Source organism: Centrocercus urophasianus, unplaced genomic scaffold, assembly GCF_019232065.1.
Source record: "Centrocercus urophasianus isolate 14NV4802_14NV808 unplaced genomic scaffold, USGS_Curo_1.0 seq_22, whole genome shotgun sequence".
NCBI classification, from domain to species: Eukaryota; Metazoa; Chordata; class Aves; order Galliformes; family Phasianidae; genus Centrocercus; species Centrocercus urophasianus.
The window spans coordinates 11,550,342-11,577,030 of record NW_024884778.1 but is presented as its reverse complement, the minus strand read 5'-3'; the positions used below and the strand labels follow the sequence as shown (position 1 = coordinate 11,577,030).

Genomic DNA, 26,689 nt, shown 5'->3' with positions numbered 1-26,689 from the left:
ATTTATCCTGTGTGAGGTAAGTCTGACAGGATAGAAAACATACGTAGGAAAAAAAGTTTTCATAAAAGTATAAATTCAATCCAGTAGCCTATTCCTTCCAACAGCGTGATTCTTGTGACTTAAGTTATCACTGGTTCAAATGAATCAAGGCTTTTAGGAGCCTGATGAGAAAAAGCAGGCATCTTAGTAAAGAGAGGAAAAAAAGATTAGAAGAAATTTAACATTACTCTTCTTGCAGACTTGCTGCTGCCCACCATCCCCACCTCCATTTTTCCTTTCTGGCCATTCCTACGGAATTCCAGGTACTAGAAAAGCCAAGCCAAAGAGATTAGCTTAAGAGAAGTCTGAAGAAAACGTTAAGAAAAAAATTCCGAGTAAAACATCTGTGAGACTGCATGTAAAAACATATCCTAGGGGAAACAGCAGAAACACGTTCTTATGTCAGTCTGGACATTAGGAAATACTACTTTTCTCAAAGACTGGTCAGGCAGTGGAACGGGCTGCCAGGGAGGTGGTGGAGTCACCAACCCTGGAGGTGTTCAAGGAACATTTGGATGTTGTGTTGAGGGATATGGTTTAGAAAGAACTATTGGTGATATGTGGATGGTTGGACTGGATGATCTTGTCGGTCTTTTCCAGCCTTGGTGTTTCTGTGATTCTTAGGAAGGAGCTTCTGAATTTCAAAGTATATCAATAGATGTTAAGGAACCGTGATCATTCTTCCCCTTCCATAATGCTAAGCAGGAGGGGTGGCCACAGAATACAAAAGAGTGGTAGATTTAGAATGTGCAAATCTGAACAAAGCACTGGACAACACAAAGAGTGATGCTAACATATGGCAAATTAGGTGACACGTAACTGTATTTTTTAAAGTGCCATGACGTAATACTGGTCACCAGATGAGTTCAGATAGATCATCTCATGAGAATTATTTGAAATAAGAATCCTGAATACATCTGCATAGTTCAGGGAAACCTTGTTTCCTTTATACTTGGAAAGTTTTCTTGATGACTTTAAGTAGACCTACAGACCTTTGAAATTCAAGTTTCATTTCTGCAATGATTATAGAAGTGCTATAACAGTGGTTTTTATTCTCTTAATTCAATTGCATCCCAACAGACATTTGGATGCAAGAAGTCTAGAAGGGCTAGATAGGTTATTCAAAAGGAGAGAATAATAATATATATATATATGTATTCATATGCATGTATGTATACCCATATGTTGATCCCACTGAGCTTTAATTCTAAGGATTCACCGATTAAATACTGCATAGTGCAGTCACTAGAAATATTTTCTGCTGATTAAATTATTTCTTTGATATTTAGTTATGCACTTTTCTACATTTTGTTTCATTACACATTAAATAAAAATACTATTTCTTCCAAAAATATATTCCATATGCATGACAATACATTTATTCCTTATTTCTCTGCATAAATCTCAGTACATCTGCATACGTGGTTAAGGTACTTGGCCAGCCAACCCTGAGCTACTGTATGAAATCAAGAATCCATGCAAGAACTAAAAACAATCATTAATCATCTTCACAATCTTGAAATATCAAAATAAGAAAAGTGGCATACAAAAATAATAATAATAATAAAAACAGATGTCAAGAAAATATTAAAAAGGGCAGTTAGGAAAGTGCAAGAGAGAAAATCCTCTTAAAAGCAAACCACCTTCTTCCATCCCTTGCCAGAACATGTAATCAAATATGGAAACTGAGACACAAACGTATATGAAATGAACAGTAGGAAAATCTGTCTACAGCATATGAAGACAAAAAATAGATCTGGAGCCAACTTGAATTTCGTCACATGCATTACATGAGACCTATGCGAACATCAGAAACACAATCTCTCCTAGAAAGTCTTCCCATTTGTTTCGAGGATACAACCCACACTCTGAGAAATAATCAACCTCTTTCCAAAAGCTTGATTTTCATCACAGGTATGTTCTTCGTGTTTCAGAAACAGCATTTATTCTTTCATTTTGGCTACAAGACCCAGAAACAGCCAGAAGTTTAAAAATTGGCTATAACTCTCAAAAAAAAAATCTGTGGTAAATAATCATGCCTTTGGCTGATGTTTAATTAAAGAATAAAGATAAAAATGTACTAAAACTTCAATTTTAAAAATAATGTATCAAAAATATGAAAGGTATAGGAAAAAAACACATTACTTCTAAAGACAAGTTTTTATTTTTGGGTATATTCATTTTCTAAAAGCCCTGCAGAAACTATTATCCTGTAAAAAAAAAAAAAAAAAACCTTGAATGGCCTGAAGCCATTTTCTTTCCTGCAGATGTACAGACATTTTCACTTTGTTACAATAAGTGGTATAGAATATCAACAGTATGATTCAGTGAAATCTTCCAATAAAAAAAAAGAAAGTGAGAACATTTTTGTACTTTATAAAGACCACAATGAAAAGTCTACGCACTACAGCACTCACAGAGCTCTGATCATGACCTTCCCATTTCATGTATTTAATTTGCCTGTCGCCACTTTTCCTATGTTGCCCCCTATGACTTTCACCTCCTCTGCTGAAACCCTAGTTCCTTTGCCTTCTCTCTCAATTAATAATTGTCATTTCCTTAGATACTAACTTTTCCATACAATTATTATCCTTTTTCTTATATTATTGATTTACATAGCAAAAGTCTTATGTGACACTACATACAGAAAAAAGCAAGCAAACAAAAACAATCAGAGCATTTTCCCTGAATATTGCATAGCTTAAAATCAAAGGCCTAAATCTTTAAGTCAATAATTCTATTAAATGAAACAATGCTGATTTATATATCATAGGAGTCAGGCTTTTTGTGACAAATGATACCTGCTTTTTAGAATGAAGAACTTAAGTGAAAGAACAGCAATGCAAGTGAGGTGAAGTGGCTGCACAAGGTAAATTAGACACTTATCTGTAGTTTCTAAAGTCTGTATTGTGCAAGCCCTTGTTTTTGGTGTAAAGTGTTTTGGGGGGGGGGAAGTGGGGGGTTGGTTGGTTTGGATTTCTTGGTGCATTATTTAGAGGTTTGGTTGTTTTTTTACATTTTTATAACAGATCCAGATCTGTCCTCAAAAAAATGGTGTAATTTTTTTTAGTATATTTCTTTTACAGTATCACCTAGAACTTCTTTCAAGTAACGTAAGAAGTAATTGCACATAAATTCTAATTACAAAGAGCTTGTTATAGTTCACTTTAACAATTCTTAGAACTCAGCTCTAAAAGCAGAACTGAACTGTCACTAGATTTTCCTACTCGTTCATGTAAAGAACATGAGAACTCTAAAACTCAGAGAACTACTTGAATGCCAGTGTAAACTCTTGCCTGTAAAATTCATCAATATTTCTTTAAATATTTGAGTGCTTATTCAAATGGGGGAAGGTAGTCGTAGCTCTCAAAAATGCGTATTGTTCTATTTGTTTTCTTTAACTCCTTATTACGGATACTGAAACATCATATCCTTAATGCAATACCATAATGGTAATACCCGTCCACTCAAATACAAAGTAAAGCAACATTAACTGGACAAGAAAAAAAACATAAAGCAAGTTTTCTCATTTCTATAATTTTCTATTTCACAGCAAGTCAAAATTTAAGCTATAATAATTGGGAGGATTGATTATTAAGAATGATTAAAATTATTAAAGAAATTATCTCCAATATTCTCTGTCATTCATGTGCAATAAATAAAATTCTTCATGTGCAATAAATAAAATTCTATATTGGCCTCCATTTAACATTTCTCATTTAATGAAATGAACAGCAGCTATAAAGCAAGTTATATTTCAAGAATAAATGTGAAGTATTAAGAGCTTTATAAGCACCTAAGACTGCTAACTGTGAAAAGAGCTTTTTTCCATCTTTGCCATCAATCAGGAATTCTTAATCAGAATTTATCAACAATCTCTCATTAAATAGATTGAGTATAAGGCTTGTTTGCTGACAACTACATAAATATTTTTCCACCTTGAATTGTTCCAAGATGAATGATAAAATAATATCTTCTGCTACAAATCCCTACTTTAAGAAGTAAGGACTGGTAAAAGAAAACAGACAAAATTTCATCAGAATGCGACATTCATCAAAGGTCAGAAGATTGTGAAAAAACACCTTTAACAATCTTCTCATTCATACGTTTTCTGCATGACAAAAATCTCTACTGAACCTCTTCATCTCTAAGATATTAGAAAATTAACAAAATAATAGACATTTTACAATATTTTTAATCACTTGATTTGCTGAGATGTTTTAGGAGTTTTATAGTAAATTAGTAAAACTGAATTGCTTCAAATTTAACCAGAACTTTAGCTACTCTTAAGCTACTGAGCTAGTTTTTTGAACTTAAATAATACATTGTTTGAATTTTCAGCATTTTGAGTTTTTATTTTTATAAAATTGGATTATTTCCACATGGTACTAATGCTTCCATTTCCTCAGCAGTGTAAATCCACGTAAATTAAAATATGCTCAGATGTCCCAGGAAAGCATAATCTGTCCCAAGAAAGCATAATCTCCTATGATGTAGTTTAAAAGTTTCATAGAATTCAACAAGTCTTTATCAGTGACAGAGTGCAATCAATTGTCTGCTCGATCGCAGGTTTTCTGATGACACCAAGCTGTGAGCGTAGTTTATACAATAGAAGGAAGGGACACCACCCAAAGGGACCTGGACAAGCATGAAAAGTGGGTTTAGGGGAATCTAATGAGATTCAAGAAGTCCAAATATAAGGTGTTGCACATGGGTCAAGTCAATCTCAGACATGACAACAGTCTACATCTACAAGAAAAATGTAGAGCTGTTTGAGTAGGTTCAGAAGAGAGACAAGAAGATGATTAGAGGGCTGGAGCTACTACCCAAACTTAAATTTGTATAGATAAGGATGGTTGTATCAGCTTACATCTCCATATTTTAAGCAAGAGCCATAATTCATTATTTTATTGTTTCATGAACAAAATGTTCAAGGTGGAGGACTAGGAATAAACCAATACAAATACTAACATTATGTATAATTTACTACAATTTTAAGGCAATTAGAAAAACTGTAGTTTTTCTAATTTTCTAAAGTAGTTTTAGAACTCACAAGAAAGTGTATTTGGAAAGAATTCATCTTTACACGGAAAGCAGCTGAGTAGGTTGAAATTTAAGGAAGTAAAGAGTCCAGGCAGACACAAGGCTTTAATTCTGATGTATTTTAAAATAAGTATGAGGCTTTTACCAAGAAAATGTGTATTCTACCACTACGTACTTACAATCTGATTGTCAGCCCAATTATCTATGTACAATGATTTTAAATGAAAGGTACATTGCAGGAACAAAGTCATTAAATTGTAAGTTTTTAAAATACAAAAAAAAAAAACCTTAATTTCATACAACCTAAGAAGCAGCAATCCTTATTGTAAAACTTCTATCAAATATAAAAGCACAAATAAAATTGTTCCAAAATGCTGCAAATCAAAATAATGAAATAATTAAAAAAAAACAGCATTAAAACATACAAAATAAAGTGAAAAGGGAACATGGTGTAAAAACTAATGATTGCAGTTGTCTCAGCAGGAGCACTGGAATAGACTCCTCCTTATCTCTCATAAGTTAATATATAACTGATATAACTACATGAAGTATTTCACTGAAATACTTCACTCTTCTACAGCGACAGTACCATATAGCAGAGAATTGCCAATAGAAAACATCCAGACATGCTAGTGCTGGAAAGAGTCTAGTTAAAACTTTTGTTCACATTATTTAACCAATGTTAAGATATTAATAGATTTTACCTTGTTTTTCATGAACTTCGAGTGACTCTTGTAAACTTCTATTTGTTTGATTTCTTCTTCTCGATCTTCTGTATTCAGAACTCCATTTGTCTTTAACATCTGTATCTCATCTTCAAGGTCTCTTATATTGCGCTCAAGTGAAGCTATTTTTGTATCCTATATTATACAAAAAATAATATTGGAAATTATATTAATCTTGTATTTAATACATAACAAAATTATTTCTGTACTTACAGAAATACCAAATAATAAGATTGTAAAAATACATAGTAAAAATACAGATTGCATATACATTGTCATAAACCATGAGTAATTCCATTGAAATCAGTTATACAGATTTTACATCTCTTTCATAAAAAAAACAAAAAACCAAAACAAACAAACAACAACAAAAAAAACCACCAGATCAGTACAATCCTACATTACATTGTACTGCCTATAGAGAACACATCCTGGTTAGAATCATCTCTTTGTTCCTCCACAGTTAGGAATGAAAGGAGAATGGAAGAAGCCCTTTATTTTGCGCTTGCATATGGATGACATATATTCTTTATACTTGTAACCACTTGGTCCTGGCTATAATTCCAAGCTCTTAAACACAAAGGCCAAGTTTAGTCTAGAGAGGCTTGTCCATCAGAACTGCAGGAAGATAGGCCACTTTATTATGTAAGCTGGTCTAAGGCAATTTGCAAGTTTCATCAGGGTTTCTACTTCTGCCTGCTGTCATCGGGAACAAAAGTTGTTTCCTCACACAGTTTTCCTCCACCACATCACCAAGAGGAGATTTAGCACTTTTTATTATGAGTCTCGAAAATAAATAAACCCAAGAAACCACAAGCACTAAAAAAATTCTGTATCACAGGCAATAGTTGCCACGTGTGCCAGCACAGCTGTGACAGCATCCAGTGATTTTGTTGATGTTTTTGCCAATCATTTGGAAATTGAATAAATCTCTTCAGTGAGAGTCAGAAATATATCCGTATTAATAGAAAAGAGGAAAAAAAATTATATGATTCCACCAACCAGGAGAACTTCCAATTAGGACCAATATGGGACTTCCAATGGTTTTAAGTGGTTGATGTCTTTGTAAGGCCACCCTCTTTGAAAAATCATGACAGAACTGTCAGAGATTCTTAACAACTAGAGAAAGGCAAATGTTGCACTCATCTTAAGAAGAGACAAAAAGAATTAAACTAATTGAACGATAGGCACAGCTTCACTACAGACCTTGGGAAGTCTTCTTGTACAATATTTTTCATCACATGAAGGCGAAGACATTTTGGAACAGTCGGTATTGATCTGCCAATGGTAAATCATTCCTGACCAACCCAATTGCCTTTACAGATAAAATGATTATGCTTGTGGATGAGGAATGAAGGGTGACTGTCATTCATCTCAGCTCTAGCAAGACTTTGGAATCAACCTCCCACAGCATTCTTGTGTCCAAGTTACCATCTGTATGGGTGATCAACTGGCAAGGAAAAAAAAAGGTTTTATGATCAGGGTTAGAGCTGCTAACTGGTTGTTCTCTTCCTGGAAGAGTAAAAAGGAGAATATCGTGAAGTCCATGCTGGGACCTCTGGCATTTTTTAGTGTCCTGAAAGGTGTGGCAAAGCACTTATCGGTAGATACAACCAAGCTGGGAGACCAATGAAAATACTTAAGAGGGACCTAACAGACCAATACAGACAGAACCAATGGGCAGACAGGAACCTGAGATAACTCAGCAAAAACAAAGTCTTGCACCAGGAAAAGAATAAGTCCTTGCACCTGTATCCATGAGGGACTGACTGCCTTGGGAGCAGTTCAGCTGCTCTTCAAAAATGACCTTGATGAAGGGACGGAATGCATTCTCCGCATGATTATACAAAGCTGGGAGGAGTGACTGGCACACTAGAAGGCTGTGCTGCCATTCAGCAAGATCTGGACTGGCTTAGAGGTGAGTGGGCAAAAACCTTATGAGGTTCAACTATGGCAAGTGCTGAGTCCTACAACTGGGAGGAATAACTACATGCATCAGTACAGATTAGAGGCTGATTTGCTGGGGAAGATGTCTGCAGAGGAGGACCTGACTTTCCTGGTGGACAACAGATTAACCATTAGCCAGCAGTATGAACTAGTGGCCAAAAAGTCCAGTGGTATCCTGAAGTGCACTAGAAAAAGCATGGCCAGCAGGTTGAGGTGATCTTTCCCTTCTACTCTGCTTTGGTAAGATCCCAGCTGGAGTACTGATCTAGTTCTGGGTTCTTCACTTCAAGAAAGGCTGGGAACTTACAGAAAGAGTCCAGAGGAGAGCCACAAAGATGACTGAGGGCCTGCAGCATCTCCCATATGAAGAGAGGCTGAGAGTCCTGGAGCTGTTCAGCCTGGAGAAGAGAAAGCTGAGAGATGATCTTATTGATGCTTATCAATATCTAAAGGGTGGGAATCAAGTGGCTGGGGCCAAGCTCTTTTCAGCGGTTAGCTAGCAACAGAACAAGGGACAATGGGCAGAGACTGAAATATAGGAAGTTTCATAAGAACATGGGGAAAAACTTTACTGTGAGTGGGACAAAGCACTAAAACAGGCTGCCCAGAAAGGCCATGAAGTCTCCTTTTCCGGAGATATTCAAAACCCACCTGGAAGCTTTCCTGTGTAACCTACTGTACAGGACATGCTTTAGCTTGGACTAGATGATCTCCAGAAATCACTTCCAACTCTTGTGATTCCATGATTCTGTGAAAAGGATTGTAATCCTTTGTCCTACAGTGGACACAGCAAGTTTAACAGGAGTCAGCAACAGATGCTGGCAGTAAAAGCAGCAAACAGTATCCTTGGCAGCATACACACTAAGCAGATCAAGGAAAGAGAGATATGTTAGACTGCACTTACAATCCTGCGATCAGTTTAATGCCCTGCAGTACAAGACGTTAAACCTGATGTTAAACCTGAGTGAGCCCAGCATGGGGGCAAGAGGACTGGAGCACATAACCGCAGAGGAGAGGCTGTGGAAATTAAGCTTGTTCAGCCTAGGGAAGAGAAGGCTTCAAGGGGGGCTAAGCACAGCCTTCCAGTACCTACAAGTATTATAGCTTGAGAACAAGCACTGGAACAGGTTGCCCACAGAGGCAGTATAACCCATTCCTTGGAGGTTTTCATGATTTGATATGATAAAGCCTCAGGTATCTCCCTCATTACTCACACAGTAATTGTAGTACAGTGACCTTATGCCAGTCTGATCCCACTGACTGTATGTACATGTTCAGTGTCTTGCCAGTGAGTTGTACTAAGGATTTGAGCAACTTCAATTATTAAGGCCACCTTCAAAAACGGCTTTGCAATACTATTAATTGTAGAAGCAAGTAGGTGTGTTTCCCACACATCATTACTCGCCTTTTCTGCACTATTCATAACCAAATTAATGTCAAGTAAAATTTGAAAGTCTTTATCAGATCTCATTCCTTTAATGCATGTGTTAAAAAAAAAAAAAAAAAAAAAAAAAAAAAATCTATTAAGCCCCTTTCCATAGAAAACATAGAAAACACCATACTATGACTGTAGCAAGCTACAGAACACAAATCTCATTCCCAATATTTAGATGAAAATTAACAGAAGAAAACCGTGTTTCTTCCATGGAAAAACTGTGCTTTCATTCAACAGTTTTGTTCCGTCTCACAGTCAAAACCACAGCAAACAAGTAAGTCTATCATGATAGAGTTCAAATGCAAAGAGAACGGCTCGGAAATGGATAACAGGATAAGAACTTGCTCACAGCTATACAAAATGGTCACAGAATATTTTATATGCATCAGAATCCTGGTTTTATACATAGCCACTTATCATTTGGACAAACTGGTAATTCTGCAAATACACCAGAGAGGCTGCTGGTTTGCCCATCAAACCTGAAGGTTTTTCTGCCTGCACAACTGCTGGAAAGCAAGGAACATCACAGCTCGAGGACAGCACAGACAGTCTGGAGCTCCCATTGGGTACTGCCACAGAGGTAGCTGGGTTGCCTTACATGAAGGACAGAAAGTCACATAGCTTTGCTTTCACTGGAAATTTTGACAGAATACGCATATTCCCATAAAAATTTCCTGATTCCACTGAATCAGCATTTTCCCACAGTAAACTTCAATTGAAATACTTTCAGTCAGCCCTTGTTGTGGCACAGGGTCTGGCAAACTTTCAGGAACTGAAATAGAAACAGATGCCATATTTCCTTCAAACCACTAAGACTTATCTGCATTAGCAGCATTCTAACAAACTAAGTTAGTCTGTTGAATCACAAAGAAGATTCCTTTGCAGCAATATTGTGAGACATGCTGGTATTAAGTGGTACTAACAAACATCTTCTGCACTCTACCATTTTGCATTTTTTCAGTCAAGCCTCCTAAATCTCTGTTGGTAAGACTATCCATTTCTTCCAGCAGTAATTGATACTTCATCTATTTTATTAAACAGTGTTTCAGACAATCTGCAAGAGAAGATAGGGCTTTATCTATCCTTGGTCTAGCAGAAGTTCAACTCTCTGGAACACAAAGCTCAACTTGTTTTTGTCCTGATGCTAACAAAGAAAACGACATTTCACAATGCAAAGGAGAGTGCTACTACAGATGAGTTTCCATTCAGTAATAAGTCGTGTTTCAAGTTAACTTATAAATCCAGTCCCTACCCCAAAAACAAGGAGCGACAGTACATTTCCTGAACGTTTAGGAAAGGACAAGTAAGGCAAAACTTTAGTGAAAAATACAGCATACCAGTCTTTCATTCTCTGAATTGGTAAGTAATGAATTGCTACACTTACACAATTTCAAACAGCAGATATATTTAACAAATTATGCTTTCTACAAGGAATCAGCAGCAAATAAATGAAAAATCACTTTTACTAGAACTTGCAAGTAAATGCCAATATACACAAACTCTATATTCAACTAGTCTTACTGTAAACTTTTTCAAACTAATATCGAGAATACTGGGGTTTATTTCCAAAGACAAGGGAAAGTGAAAGCTCATGCAGTCTTAAAAATAGGAGTATATTGCACTGCAAACACATAACACACATTTTCAGAACCAAATTCATACCTGAAATATCACAGCTGGATCAATACATAAAAGTGGCTCTTTCTGCAATCAAGGTAAACCATAAATATTTTGAATTACAGCTTGCTATTTTTAAAGAATTCAATTCTTGTTGCTAGAGTATATAAGTTTCAGAATAGTCAGTACTCTGCAGTTAGGCTTCACGCCTCATCATTAGGCATCTTATTTCTGACTTTCTCAGAATCACTGATTTAAGTCTGGAAATACATGAAAAAAATATTGAAATTTTGACCTGATTGAGGTGTTCAGGAATATTTCCACCAAGAATGAAATAATGAAGAATGTTTCCTTTCACTCTTTTTGATTTGTAAATGATTTTGAATGGTAAACAATTTGGATATGAGTCATAATCAAAGATCCCAGCGATCTGGCATCTGCCTACAAACAAAATATAAGGATGCATGGGTGCAATGTCAATTAAAGGAATATATTTCAATACACCAGGCTTATTTTATGCTTAAGCAAACAAAGACTTCGGCATGAGAAAAAAATATGTTATTTGATCATGTATCACAAAGTCTCAAGCAACAGTTGTAAAAAAGAAAAAAACAAAACAAAACCCTCGCCTGGCTTTCTGTGCAACACAAGTAATAAAATCATATGAACACTGTTAAATATTTATTTGCACCTTATGTTAGTGTATACTTGCTATCTCTAACCTTAGCACGCTGTATTTTGTGATTTATTTATTTTCAGGCCTGGAGAGACCTCTTTTGTATTAAAGATATGTCATGTAGGTATACAGACTACAGTTTGGTCTCTCTGCAGGGCTCTGTCTCTATACACAAAGCTAAACTCAAGTTATTCATTATAATACATCTGATAATCATTTTAAACATTCTGATGGCTCCTATCAGAACACTTCCCTGTTTATCAACACCTTATTTTTTAATTCACAGACACTGAAAGAAAACACAGCCTTTCAGTAGTGATGGTGACTGAGCCAAATGTAACTGAACTCTCCTACACTCCTTATTAAGCTCTTAGAGATGAGGCAGGGTGGAATCTGACCTTCTTACTTTATAGAACACTTGTATAAAACACAACAAATATCACCTAGTATCCAACTCTGGCTCAACTTACTCAAAATTCTGTTACACATTTAAACCAACTGTTATCCTCTGATATCCTTAGTTCTTAAACATCCTTAGTTTATAAACAACTAAACCAGGTCTTTCTTACGTGCCTAATTGTCAGTAAAAATTCTTGTACTGTAATTCCTATTTCATGTTATCTGTATACTGTAAGCAATATATCCACAACTGCAGGCAACTGCTCAATAATTACTTGTGTAAGAGAAGTCTACGCTTTCCAATATATGAACTGACTAACCTAACAGCAACCTCCACAGCTATAAGTTATTCATATGAAAAGTATTCTTTAAACGCTCTCATAGCAGCTGATAGCAACTAAGGTGCTGAAGAAGTGGTGCTACCTTTAAGTTGCCTACCTTCTTAACCTTGTTCTCTGCCTTAGTTACAACCCGAGTTATTCATTTTGGAATGGATGAGAATAATTCACTGACTTTTTATGGTCTTTGTAATACTACACTGAGGAAAACCAGTCAGAATGCCTTTCCTAATTCATTGTGATTCAATACAATACTATATCAGTTGACACTCAAACTTCCCTGCTCAGGCCCTCTGCACAGGGCAGGGTACAGCCACGGTTTGCTATATTAGAAGGTAAACTTCTCCCTCCTCCTATACTCAATACTGCAGGGAAATCATTGCTTCAGTCTTTGATTATTTAAAACAAATGTTCAGCTTCTTTGTTCTTGTGGGTTTTTTTTGTTGTTTTCAAAACAAATGTTGTCTGGATTAAAACAATTGAAATTAACTTGCAAGCTTTCCAAAGCTGGAATTTACAATGAAAGCTGATTTTTAGACATGTGAATTTCAACATATTACATTTGTTCCCTTTTCAATATTAGGCCTATTTTAGAACAGGGCAATCCTAAAGCTGTGTATGGTCATAGCAAAAGGAAGACTTGTATGCCCCAGAGCCGAGCCCAGAAGCAGCTCTGCATCATGACTACAATCTCACTCCTAGCAAATGAAAGCTCTTCATGAACAGGGACTGGCAGAGTAGCTCTAACTATATCATTATATTTTGATATTGCAGATATGTCCCCATCCGCATTTCCTCGTCCTTTCCAAAGAATTTTGGTACACAAAGCAGAATTGCAAGTTATTTTGAAAACATAAATTTTAAAATGTTGATAATCCACATGGAAGATCATAAAATATTCTAAACCCTCTATCTCAATATCCCCAAAGTTTTAAATTTGTAAGATAGAAAAATAACAGAAAGAAAATTGTTTCTCAGCCAGCTCCTTACTTTTGCACATGGATGAGATAACAAGATTTTGCAAAAACACACATTTGAAATTTCATATAGACTTATGAACTGGAATAAACAGTAAAGGTCCAAGGGAAATACATAAAAGAATATGGAATACTGAAATTGATGCACCTTTTCCATTGTTCATATAATCCAAGCTAATTAGATTACTTAAAAAAGCAGATACAGCATTTGGAAAGTACTGTTGCTGTTATTACTGTGTGTTTACTGCAATGTCCAGACATGCTGAACTCATTTGCTCATAACAGAAGTCACTGGCAAAGTGAGGCCTTTAATTTGCACTCCCTTTTAAGAAGACTGAAATGAAAGACCATCATTAGTGTGTTTCAGACAGCACTGCCAACTCACAAATTATCTTGTGTATGGTATTTTTCTTCAAGACAGATTCCAGATTCAGGGAGTTATGTGAAAATATCAGTTTTCCCCTTTCAAATAAGCTTTTCTTCTCTTATTGTAGGAAGAAAAGACAAAACATTTCAGTAATATTATACACCAAAAAGAGGAAATTGTGCTTATGACTAAGAGTTGTTTCATCACATTTTGTTGCATCACACTGCTGATGAAGTTAATGCTTTCCTTAAGTTGGATGTAAAACAGTGACCAAATAACAATCAATAGACATATTATTGGCCCTCCTGAAATTTTTTTTATTTTTATTTTTTTTTTAAGTTGGTTGGTTGGTCTTGCTTTTGTTGTTGGGTTGGGAGGTGCATTGTTTGCTTTGTTTTGTTTTGCATTTTGATGTTGATTTTTGACTCTTTTAAAAAGGAATATTAAATTCTCCTTACTCAAAACAAGCAATGCTGTGCCTGTTTTTTAACCAAGTCTTATCAAGAAAACAAAATAAGGACAGTTGATTGTCAGCACTCATTTAAACATTTCAGTAAGATGTTGAGAACCCAGTAATCTGTAGAATGAAGAACTGTTGGTCTGGTTATAAAAGTAAAATAAAACCTACAAGTGAATTTTACTGACAAACAGAAAATAGATTACACAAAGTTGAGTTAATATCTGAAATGCACACCTCACCACCAACCAGTGCTTCTACTCTGACTTGGCTGTAGCTAGCACTGTCAGTCCTGGCAAACCACAAGTACGATTTTCAAAAGAGAATACTTCTTTAATGCAGGGACAGGGTAATATCCAATTCAACACCAAACACCCAGAAAATTATCAGCATAGATAAGAGTAGCTGCCATTTGTAATGCTACCACATGCAGTTCTTTGAGTCCTCCTGGCCTAAGCGTGTCTTCATCTACAGATCTTTCTCACCATGATTCCACAGGTCTTCACGATGCTTAAAAACGCTTAAAATCACGTTCCAAAACCAAGCACACATTAAAGACAAATGCCATAACTCTGAATGCTGTCCCCACTTCAGTTTTACTGCTGAACATAACATACAGTATATCTCTCAGGTCAGCTGAGGCTGGCTGTCCTGGCTGTATTCCCATTCTGCTGCTTGTCCACCCCAATCCACCAGCTGGGGAAGCAGAGCGAGAAACAAAGCCCTGATGCTGTGTTAGAATAGCTCAGCAATAACTAAAATATCAGAGTGTTAACAACTCTGTTTTGATCACAAATCTGAAAGAGTACCTTGCAGGCTGCTGCAAGGAAAACTAACTCCATTATAGCTAGAGCTAGTACATGAGTTCAAGTTACAAAAAATAATGCAAAGGAAAACATGCAAACACTATACCTTCATTTCAATAACTGTTTGAAGAGCCTTCGTCTTTGCTGGCTCAGGCTGAAGCTGAGTTCTTCTATGTAATTCCTGTGGAGGAACACGATAGAAATAAGCCTGACGACTCATCTTTGCATTATATTAATCAGTCATGAACGTATTGCAGCAAAAGACTGATGACCAGAGCATGCAACTCTAAATGCTACAGGTGCTTCCCCCTCTTATAATCCCTCTAGCATCACTGCCGTTCCTATCTTATATTACAGTCAACTCTGCTGGCACATGCGCTATTACTGAAACCCCCATCAATAATTAACGTCAACTGTGACAAAGCCAGCAAGTAATTTCTTAGTCCAAATACAATCCTGCTGTTTCTGCACAGATATCAAAATTTAATCCACTCAGCTGTGCTACTAAATCAAATGCTTTTAGAAGTCACTCAGAATCTGTTACTGTTCTTTTCTTTTAGTTTATCTACTGATATCTGAAATAAGTCATTTAAAGACATTATATTTAAATTTGACATTTTAAAGATAGTAATGATGTAGTGGGTTGATGCAACACCCTCGAGTGCAGCTATTACATTTTGGTTTTCCCATTTTCATTTATTTTTTATTTTACACCACATACAAGAGGAAAATAGACTTTAATCATTACGTAAGGCATACAGTTAACAGAATTAATGTATACTGGTCTTTATAAACAGTGAGGACAAAGATGGCACCATTCAGTCTTACAAAACATAGGAGCTGTACCTTTGTCTGAGGTATCTCAGTAAAAAGTTTGCATCAACTCAGAACAATGCAGAGTTGTCATGAAACATCATCCCTTAAGAACCCATACCTCTCACACAGCTGAGCAGTTAATAAGAAAGCAATACTGAAGCAGGACAGATTTAGCCATGCACAGGTCACTTCTAAAGGACAGAACTATCAAGGCAGGTATCTTTTTCACCTTGTTCTTCCTGCACATCAGTGCTCTGCACGCACTAATTTCATGACCATGAACTGCGTGTTTATGCCTTGTATCTAAGTTCATTCACTGCAAATAATGCTTAGCTCACCCCAGAATCTGAGCTAGTATGTCTTCCAAATCATGCTTCTTCCAGATCCCCCACATACATTGAGAGAAAAAAAAAAGAAAAAAAAAAGAAAAAAAAAAAAAAATACACGTAATCATCCTCATTCTCTTTACTATCACACACTGCAAACATTCAGTGTTTTTACGGTAGCTAACAGTGTTAATACAGCCAATGACTAAACCTCTTGGATTCCCCGGAAATATAAATCCTCTTACAAAGAAGAGAGTTGGATATACTCTGTCTTGCCTATTATGTTTTGCTCATTCTCTGTAGATTTTATGGAAGGGATGTATAAAAACTTAATGGTTAGACAGACTGCTAAAATAGATTCCAACCTGAAACAGCCTATTGCTTAAGACCGTGCTAAAACACAGCACTGTTTGCAGGAGTTGAATTAGGTGCAAGTGTCAGAATGCATACTTACAGTTAAGTAAGTTGTTTTTGTAGCAAATATTACATATACTACCTTCACTAGTAAATATATGCATAGTATTTAGAACATGAGAACAGGAAATTTCTGTTTTTGCACTGGCCATTTAAGAAAGCATATCTGAACAGTGTGTTCACCTTGGTTTTTGTACTTAAAACTAATTATCCACATTTAAAATAGAAAAATCTTTGCAAGTCACCTATCCAGAGGGAGTCTCCCAATCACCACATGCTGATTATCTCAGATGAAACAAGTACACTATGCAAATGTTTTAGAAAAAACAGTATGTCACAAATTTGTCGTAACATCCTCCTACAAAAGCCATGGAAAAATAGCTGGCCAGTCACACCATTATCTGATCAGCAAAAATTACAGCTAATTTTAAGATCAGACTTTGCTCCCCAAGGCCATATAAACTGCACTGGAATACAAACAGGATTCCATACATTATCCAGGGAGACAAACCAGAGTTTCCACCCCCTAAGCCAAAGACAAATAGACTGCCAACGATGAGTTTCCCTAGATGTCTATCATAGCATGAAGCCTTGCCTCATAACACGTTTCCTGTTTGCTTTATGAATCAATCTGATTCTGGCTGATTTAAAAGCTTTTCTTTCCTATTCCTAATGGTAAAACGATGCAGACAAAGATTCTGGAGAATCAGAATATCACTCCCACTTTATTATTTTCTGTGGGTTTTCTTCCAATCAGTTTCAAATGTTTGGAGACTCACACCAGGCTGAATTCTTGAACTTATGTTATGCTATGTATGTTTTTTCTTTTGGATTACTGATTTGGGGAAGTATTTTTGGGGTACTGATTCAGAGATACTATGAGTATAATAACTTACACCGATCTTTTTACTGACTGAGGTCATCTGAACAGATTCAAATTTCAAATCAGACTTTTATTTATTACATCATTTTTGGAATGATACTGCTTTATCTTTTAAATTTCCAATTTAAAGCCCAATGAACCCTGGAGGCGATGGTTTAATTTTTTCTTGTTTTGGTTTGGTCTGTTTTTTTTAAAAAAAAAAAAAAAAAAAAAAAAAAATCCACACAAACTGCAAAAAAACAAACACCCAAGCCTGCATTCAATCACACGGAGCTTTTGCTGTTCATATCCATGATGCCATCAGCCTTTTGCCATCAGTTGTGTAACCATTGAGGCCTAAACCACTAATCACTCAGAGATGGAATTAAACTTTCATTACATCCCCTGACAACTGTTTCACTGCAATTGCTAGTACATCTGAGCAACCACTTCTTATACACTCATTAATTATAATTTTGCATAATCAGATGCCCACACCACACAATCAGCACTGGGAATTCATAATGGTGGTTAGTTGTTAGGATGATTAACACACCTATGCTAAATTGACAGGTAATTAGATCTTCACATTCTCTAATACTCTTAATTTTAGACAAAAAAAGTCTTAAGACTGGCTTTCTCCTTCTGCATGTCTCTGTAATGCAACATTATCATTTCATTTGGTCTCAAGAAATTTCAGCACCCACTTTTACTACTAGTTTAAACATCAAAAAAACTCCAAGAAGAGGCAGCTCATATTACAAACTTCCTTTAAAAAAGGTGAAAGAAGAGTTTTGTTCTTTTGTTGAGAAACTGATACCAATACCTTGCAAGATTTTCTCATTACAGTCTGGTATTCAACACCTGCACTACACAGCACCAGCTATATTAACATACTATTAATTAAAGCCGAAACAAAACTGCCTTTTTATTTCAGCTTTGTTGTACAACATTTCATCACTTGGCTGGAGGAAAGCCAAGATGCTACAACCTCATCTTTCTTTCATTCTGTTTCTGGTGTATTTTACCATGGTTGCTAAGACATCAATGAATCTGTTGTTCTGATTAGATGGGAGTGAAGTGAAAGTCTTAATAAAAGTTTACCTCAACACTGTCAATGCAGTACAACATTTTACCTTGTATTTACACAAAACTGCCTCAACTAGTGTTACACAAAGTGGTAAAATAAAAAAGGACTTTTGCAGACAAACAGGCAGTTTAGGGATATCATCCAAGCCATGAAACTGTCAGTGAGTGCTTGCATTTCAACCAGTAGTCTTTTACTGATTAAAGAACAGAAAGAAAATGAAACAGTAAAACTCTCAAAAATTTAAGAAATAAAGACATAATACAAAGATATCAGAATCTAATAACCAATGGGAGAAGAACTGTACATGAGGCTGCGTAACTACAGAAGTGAAAAACCATTCTATGAGTACACCTAGCTTTTTATATTTCTGATTAGAATGCACAAATCTGTAAATCACAGCAAGCAGTGGCATAAGAGTTGCTGCTTCTCCGAAGTAATTCAAAAAAGCAGACTATTTCCATCCTTCTGGCAAAGGAATTCTTGGTATTCTACACTACCAGCTGCCTGAACATGAAAACTTAAACTGGGAGCATATTAATATTTTAATCGATCATTTCATTTATATAAAAGCACACCCACTTACCAGAAGTGTCTAAAGAACACTGTTTCTTCAGCCAAAACTACCATTAAAAATATTAACCAAATCATACTTAATCAGAATATTACAAAGATGTAACATGTAGGAATTAATTTCTTTCTAATATATAAGCTCTTTCCTGTTTTCTATCCCTTTCCATCTAACCCCAGCCAAAATGGTATCACAGTAATTTAGAAGAAAGTGTATTTAAGAAAACCTGATCAAACTATCTATCTGGAAACTATAAATTGACCAACACAAAAAAAAAAAATCTATATTTGGCTCCAGTGTCTAGTAAAATAAAAAAAGCTTCTAGGAAGGAATCTAAAAGTCATATTGCCATTGGTTGTCGTTTAATGATCCACTACCATCTCATCTAGATACAAGCTCTATAAGAACCATTTAAGATTTGACAAAATTTCTCTGTGAATAGCTTGAAGAAATGAAATAATGAATAAAAGCATGTGAAATGAAGAATTATGGGAAACAATAAAACTCAATAGCTATGCGAGTTCCGTATTCAATAAAGTTTCTTCATAAAATAGGTGCATTAGAATTTAACTTCTCAGTTAAGAGAGGTATTCAAGATACAGGCCTAATTCTCCCTCCATTTAGCACTTTTAACAGACAAGTATCAGTTGTGAAGAACACAGAATTTATAAATATAAGTTTCATGAATTAAGCACCAACAAGCTCCAAAACACATCAGTAATCGAGCACCACAGAGAAGCCCAGCAAGTACCTCAGAGGCCTCAGTATTAGTCTTAGTCTTTGACTTGTATGTCAAAAACACCTTAAGTAACCACATATGTTGTCATTACAGAAGAGTGTCCTCTGGCAAGAGACTTCACAGGAAAAGGTTCAAGCAAAAAGGTAATTTGTGTATGGAGTTTGAAATGCATGAGGGACAATTTGGTTTGTAATTGAAAGCACACAGAATGTTTCCTGAAAGGAGCTACTGAAACTGTGCTTTCACCACAAATTTTGACCGTTATTTCATTTTCTTTGTAAAATGAACAAAATATCTAGAAGATCTGTCTTTTTTTTTTTTTTTGCCCAACATTAGTATTTTTTTCTGTCTTACCAAAATTGTTTCTCAAAACATAAAAAATATTATTGCTTCACAAATTTCTTTGAAGAAACAACTTTTTGATAGTTTTCTCTATTCATATATATTAGCTAGACAATTACAATCAAAAAATAAATTTCAGATCATCACTCACACGACGCATGTAAGCACTGAGAACATTCTAAGAAGAATACTTCCTCTACTCTTTATAGTGTGTAGAAAGTTTAAAACCATGTGGAAAACCATGTTGAACAAGCTAAAATGCAAGAGTTGTGTCTCATTCTGTAAAAGTAAAAAGATAATGCATATCAGTGCATTCACCACTTCTCACCCTATGAACGCAACCAGTGACTTCTGAATTTCTATTCTGCATCTGTGCTCAAATTCAGGAGGAAAAAACCACAATTTCTAATTGTTATTTATTAAAAAGAACTGAAATAATGCCAGAAATAAAGTCAAACTCTACTACTCAAAGGCAAAAATACTACATATTTCATGTACTTGCTGGATAGTTTACTGAATATACTGAATATACAAGCAGCACACTGACTTCTCTCTAGCTGATGGTAATATACAAAACTTCAAACATGCTATTGACTTTTTTTTTTGTAGAAATCAGTTTTATACATTTTTTTAATAAACATCAATTCTTTTCAGTGTATCACTGCAAACATTCTCTGCTGACCAAGGAAAGGTGCTGGCATACACATCTCCATGTTGCAATAATGGTTTATATTGATTGCCATGGGACTTCATTTTTAACATTGAAAAGAGTAGTTTCATAAGTGCGTCTAATAATATCTAGTAAACTTATGGATACACTGCTGTGCAATCATTGTTCTAGCCTACCCTCTAGTGTATCCTTAACTGTCTTTTTTTTTTTTTTTCCATTTGCATTGGCTCAGTGAAATCACAAGCTATAATAATTTATGGTTTTGATTTTCGGTTTCCTAATTCTCCAGGAATTGCTTTCCTAAATATGGGTGGGTTTTACTTACATGCATTTGAAATTACTGCTGGTATAAGCTATTTAGCATTTAAACATCAGGCCCTAATCAGCAAAGCTAACAAACATCAGAGTTAATAACACTTCAAATGTGTGAGCTTCTTGGCTCTTCCGAACAGTATTTTAATGCAAAGTTTTGTGGTAATATTTGAACCTTCTTCAGAATTGGAATTATGCAACTTGAATCATGATCAGGGGTAAGACATCTCACCTTTATAGCCTTTGAGATGTAAGTGGAATTCAGTATTCCACTCAAATTATTCTCCCCACTAAAGATACTCTCTTATTTCTAAATATCTGACTTGCCCTGTTCTTCAAATACTTCAATTATTTTAAACAGTCCTGAGTTTTCCATCTGAGAAAAACGGGAGCAACTGGAAACCTTTAAATGCCAGTATTATTTGTAAGGATGTTGGTAACAAGCAACAAGTACCTGGCAATCGGAAGTAAATTCATTTAAATTAGAAATGGAAAAGTTAATCATAAAGGTAAACATAAATAATCTATTTTTTCCTGTATTTCTGTACTTTATGTTCACTCTGCGTAATCAAGCACTCCAGTGCTTACTGCAGTGTGATTTATCTTTTTACACACGTTATTTATCTTTTACTTAGATTTTAGTATCTTCAACATGGGAAGCTCTTGTTATTGTATTATATAATCATTAGAACAACCAGGTCTGTACTTTAAAACTTAGTTATAAAGACAGTTATCACACTGTCATCCAATGGAATGTCAAAGATTTCAAAAATTATCAAAATTATCTCCTTGACATATTCAGGAAGCTACTATCTATACATTCCTAAGCAGTTAATATATGTGAAGATAAAATAAACACCAAAATGAAGATTGTCTATACATTGAAGTCTATACCTGTCAGTCTTTGCATGACATGTAAACATGAATATTCTTTGATTAGCTTTATCCACTACATACAATTTGAATGTGCAGCAGAATACTTTGAAATAAACAACTATACATACTTGTATGGATGACATAGGAGTAAAACAAGCCACTGATTGATCAAATTTCTATACAGTTTGCAGGTTACGGAATTGTATTGCAGAGGGTAACACGAGAGCATTAACTTAATTCTGCACAAGAGATGGACCATATTTCTTACAATTTCAGCATTCTTTTTTTTCTGTTTTGTTTTGTTGTTAGAAAGAAGAATCTTATAAGCAGCATTAAACATTCTTGAACTATCTTTCAAAAACCAAAAACCATCAGAAGTCTAAAGCAGTCAAACATTTTCAATTTCAAAGTATTGTATTTTTTTCCAAGCATTTAATTTTTTAATTTTTTAAAAAAATTATTTTGGTATTACATTGTCTTTAACCTTTTTTTTTTTTTTCCCCCAGAAAATAATGATAAGAATGCAATTCAAATTTTAAGAAATTTTAAGACTTTTGTGTCACCAACAAAACTATTTATCACATGAGACTTTACTTAGGACTTGTACATCATCTATACTGCATGTGCACAATTATTTGAGTAAACCATTACAGCTATGCAGTAAACAACCTGTACAAATAATTATTACCCAGCTGAATGGTTATCATTCCATGAAATCTGTCAAGAGTTTATGAACCTTACTGTTCATATGCAAAAAGAGAAAATCCACTTAGCACCCATTCCAATTCTTCCTCCAATGCCTGGGAAACAAACTGGCGAGGTAACTTGAAATCATTTGTTCAAGTTTCCTCTTTCATTCAAGTTTCCTCTTTCATTCTTACCTTTTTACCTGAACAAAAAAAACTGGGGAAGGCCAAGATAAAAATATTTGATAGTCTCCATGCAGAAATTGTAGCTTGTACTCCTTATTTTGTTGATTTAAATGAAAACTTTTTTTTATTTTTTTTTTTTTTTTTTAACCAAGGGGCAAAATAAACAGTAGAACACCACTTTCTTACATGGTTCAAACAATCATTTTTTGTAGTATATGCTTGATATGAATATGTATAGCCAGGGGCTAAGGGACACATTACAAACTACTCTGCTGTGCATCAGTGCACATATATCCTGGATACATAAATACCATAAACATCGAAGGCTTAGTTTCCTCTAAAGATGTGAATCAGAAGATTCTCCACTGAAATTGCAGAAATTATCTGTTGTGATTAAAATCAGACCCTCAAGGAGAGTTTTCAGAGCCTCAGGAATCCATGTGATGATGTAAATTGTGTATGACTGGAAAATTCACATGATGATGTAGGATATGGAACACGGTGCCACATGAGGTTACATTATGTATTGGAAAAAAACACACTGTGTAACAATCAGAAGCTGTAGCAAATAGAAACAAAAGTTATTTAATATCAAATTTCCATACTGTACTTATTATTAAGCACTGAAATTACCTGAAAAAAATATGGGATTTTGTAAACTTAGGGGCCAGATTTGAGGAAGGGCTGAAAACAGGTATACAAATTAAAATGTTTGAATATACTGAGAAAAAATTACATTATACGTATTGTATTTTTAAACCTAAAGGTTGGAGTTACTACTATTTTACACTGTGTCATCTTTATTTCAAAGTAATGATAAAGCCATCTCAAGGCTTTCAGATCTTTCTGCAGAAGAAAAGAATTGAGAGTTTTCTGCCATTTCCAGGCCTCCTTTCTTCCCAGAAACTCATTTTCTCTCCACATTCTAGAAGCAGCAGCTTTCCCTTTCTGCCACTTTTTTCTCTTTAGAAACCCCATTCATTTTCCTGCTCCTCTGAGGCTTTGGGAAGAAACACAGAGCTGAACAGAAGGAAATATTCCTTTTTTAGGGGTGCAGAGAGGTCTGAGGCAGAAATCATAGTCATAGGAAGGGAGCCGTTCACCAGACATTGGGAACCCTCACCTGTGCAGATGGGGAGATGAGAAGACGTGGTTCACAGCAGATGAGTCACAGCTTTTCAGCATAGTCAAGGGGAGACAGACAGACAGCCACCAAGGCGGCTGTCTGCTCTGCCCACTGCTTGAGCAAGCTAGAGTGAATACACTGCTATTAATTAGGTTTGCAGAATCTGTGATTCACAATGGGATCCCTTCACTCATGCATTTGAACACTAGCACTTTTTCTTTTACACTTTGGTAACACTCACTTTTAACAATCTTTATCTGCTATTACATACAGTTAAAGACTTGCAAATGAAGGTGGAAGACAACATAAGCAAAATACTACAATTTAAATTATTATTTGGACGCAGTGCAAGAATGATTTGTTGAAGTACTTCTTCAAAACGGCGCATGTGGAAATCAAAAGACATTATCGATTTAGCTGCTGAATCTTATTAGTTTATAAATGTAAACAACATGTGGAAAAAAAAGTAGCAGTTACAGCTGTACACCAGTCAAGTCATTATCACAGTTTCTACAGAAATTATAATACAGCTCCCTGTACCAACTTGTTGACTTGTACAAAGAAGGATGGCTTGCATAGAGTCTTGCAGAACAAAGATACTTTTGTATCACTGCAGCAAGCAATAAAAGCTTACTTGCAAATGAGATAAATCATTTTCTATCTGGTATTCCGCAAGTCAGGTTTAACGTTTTCTTTCCATGTTATGTTCTAGCAAACATTTCTATTGAAAGAATCAAAGCCATTGTTTTTGGTTGAATTTTTTTTTTTAACTGAAAAACTAAGATTCACAAAAAGAGTAAAAAAAAAAAAAAAAAAAAAAAAAAGTAGAAATGAAGACAACATTTCAAATTTTCAGAAAAATAGGAGCCCTAATACCCATACCTTACAAAATGTATTTTCCTTACAGATCTGCTTATCAGTTGATTGCATATGCTTTCCATGAGCTGTCTGTCCCATAGATGAATTGGAAAACACATGAGAAAGCAGAAGGGTTATAGCCATTAAAACTGTGTCTGATCCAGATCAGTGAGTTCTGTCTAAAAATTTTGACAAAGATGCTTTATGAATTTTAAGCCCTTTAGTATCTAGACCCAGATAAAACACAGCTAACCTGAATCTTCCCTAGATTACTACATACATATCTTTACTCTTGCATGATTTTACATATAACGATTAGAGCACTACTGAACAGACATCTATATGGACCTCTGTACTTGAATACAAGTTTTGCACAATCTTAAGTACGAAGATTAAGAAAAGCAGCTGTTAATTTGCAGTGTGACCATTTCTAACAATTAGATGTAGTAAACTTTCTGCAACAGGTGGTAAACCAAAACAATTTAGTCAACCCAGAGACACTTCCCTCCTGCCCCCTGCATGAATAGATATGCCAGTCTGCGCACTGCTAACATTTTCCCAAGGACCTTGTAGCCCATCACTAGTCATACAACCTAAAATATATCCATTTCATGAGGAAAAGTAAAGACACCATTATTATTAGCTATCTCATCAATGAACAGAGATTTAGGGAAAAGAAACACAATTGTCAGCACAGGAGAAGAATCATCTGTTCAAGTTGTCTTAACCAACAAAGCTGTTTATCCAACACATATGTCTAAAACTAAGAACATGCTATTGAGCACAACTACCTAGAATTCTCCCTCAGAACACTTTCTCCCTTTTACCAATGAGTCAAATACATAACTACATAATTAAGAGAGGATATATGCAATACATCCTACTACAAACAAAATAGTCCCATTCTAATTACATGAACAAAGTTGATTTTAAGCAAATGTAAAAATACCTTCTGTTTGACAAAGAAATTTACAAGAACACAAGCTGGCAGAAGAATCTACAGTGCTAACACAGAGATATGCATCTGTGCAAGTTTCACTTAAAAAGAGCTGTTACCTTTGGAAAACACAATCTGCTGCTGTGAATACCTTGCCAAAAAAAGAAAAACAAATCTGAATAATTCCTGATCTGTATCTAATGGTCACCTGTCTATTTAACGATCACCTAATAAATGATTTAACACGTCAGAGACTATTTTGTTGATAAAATAGCATAATAAATATTGTGTAGGTAAATGAATACCAAGTGAATTATTTTTACAATATTCTACTACCTAAAATTTCATGAGAAAATAAAAAGCTCAGACTATAATCTCTGTATGATGTCTTTTATGCACTTTTTAGGCTTTTTAAAACATAATGTTTCTCACTGACATTATTAATAATTTATTTGAGGAGCTCACTGAAAAAGCTGAGCAGAAGATGCTAAATAACTGAAAACTAAAGCACTTTAGGAGCTAAATTTCATTTGGCATTTGTTTTACATCAGTTGCCACACCTCCACTATATGGTACAGTATGTTTATCTCAGAAGATGAAATAGTTCTATTGAAATGATCTAAAGTCCAGTTATTAGCACATAATCATTAACCTTATTAACTCACTGATTATCAAGTTATCAGAAAGTTTCTAAGCTCCAAAACTGCAATAAAATACAGTAATACCCCTTGCTTGAATGTATGTACGATTTGTCCAGCCTTCAATTGCCAGTTTTTCATTATAATTCTTCCCTGCTATGATGCAAGCTCCTCTTAATCCTTGACATTTCTCTGTAGGGATTCCAAGCTCATAATGACTTTTTTTCCCATACTACTTCACATACTACAATCCACACGTATTACAAGCAGCCATCTAGCTTAGTCAGCTCTCATGTTCATTTCATACAAACCATCATTGACTTAACACTGCCATGAGACATTTGTCATTTATTTCATATATATATTCCTTAGGCTTTTAATGGGCTCAGACAAGTTCAGTCCCAACAATCTTTTCAA

The 26,689-nt window shown here is 35.1% G+C and overlaps 1 protein-coding gene across 1 annotated transcript in view; it reads right to left on the bottom strand.

The window, feature by feature from the left end:
• Window positions 1-26,689, bottom strand: part of ERC2 (ELKS/RAB6-interacting/CAST family member 2) — a 413,280-nt gene that overhangs the window by 321,952 nt on the left and 64,639 nt on the right. The window contains exons 3-4 of the mRNA XM_042823657.1: window positions 14,933-15,007; window positions 5,787-5,942 (exon numbers count right to left, since the gene is read on the bottom strand). Of these exons, the coding sequence (XP_042679591.1) occupies window positions 5,787-5,942; window positions 14,933-15,007 (231 nt within the window). The remainder of the gene's footprint in view (window positions 1-5,786; window positions 5,943-14,932; window positions 15,008-26,689) is intronic.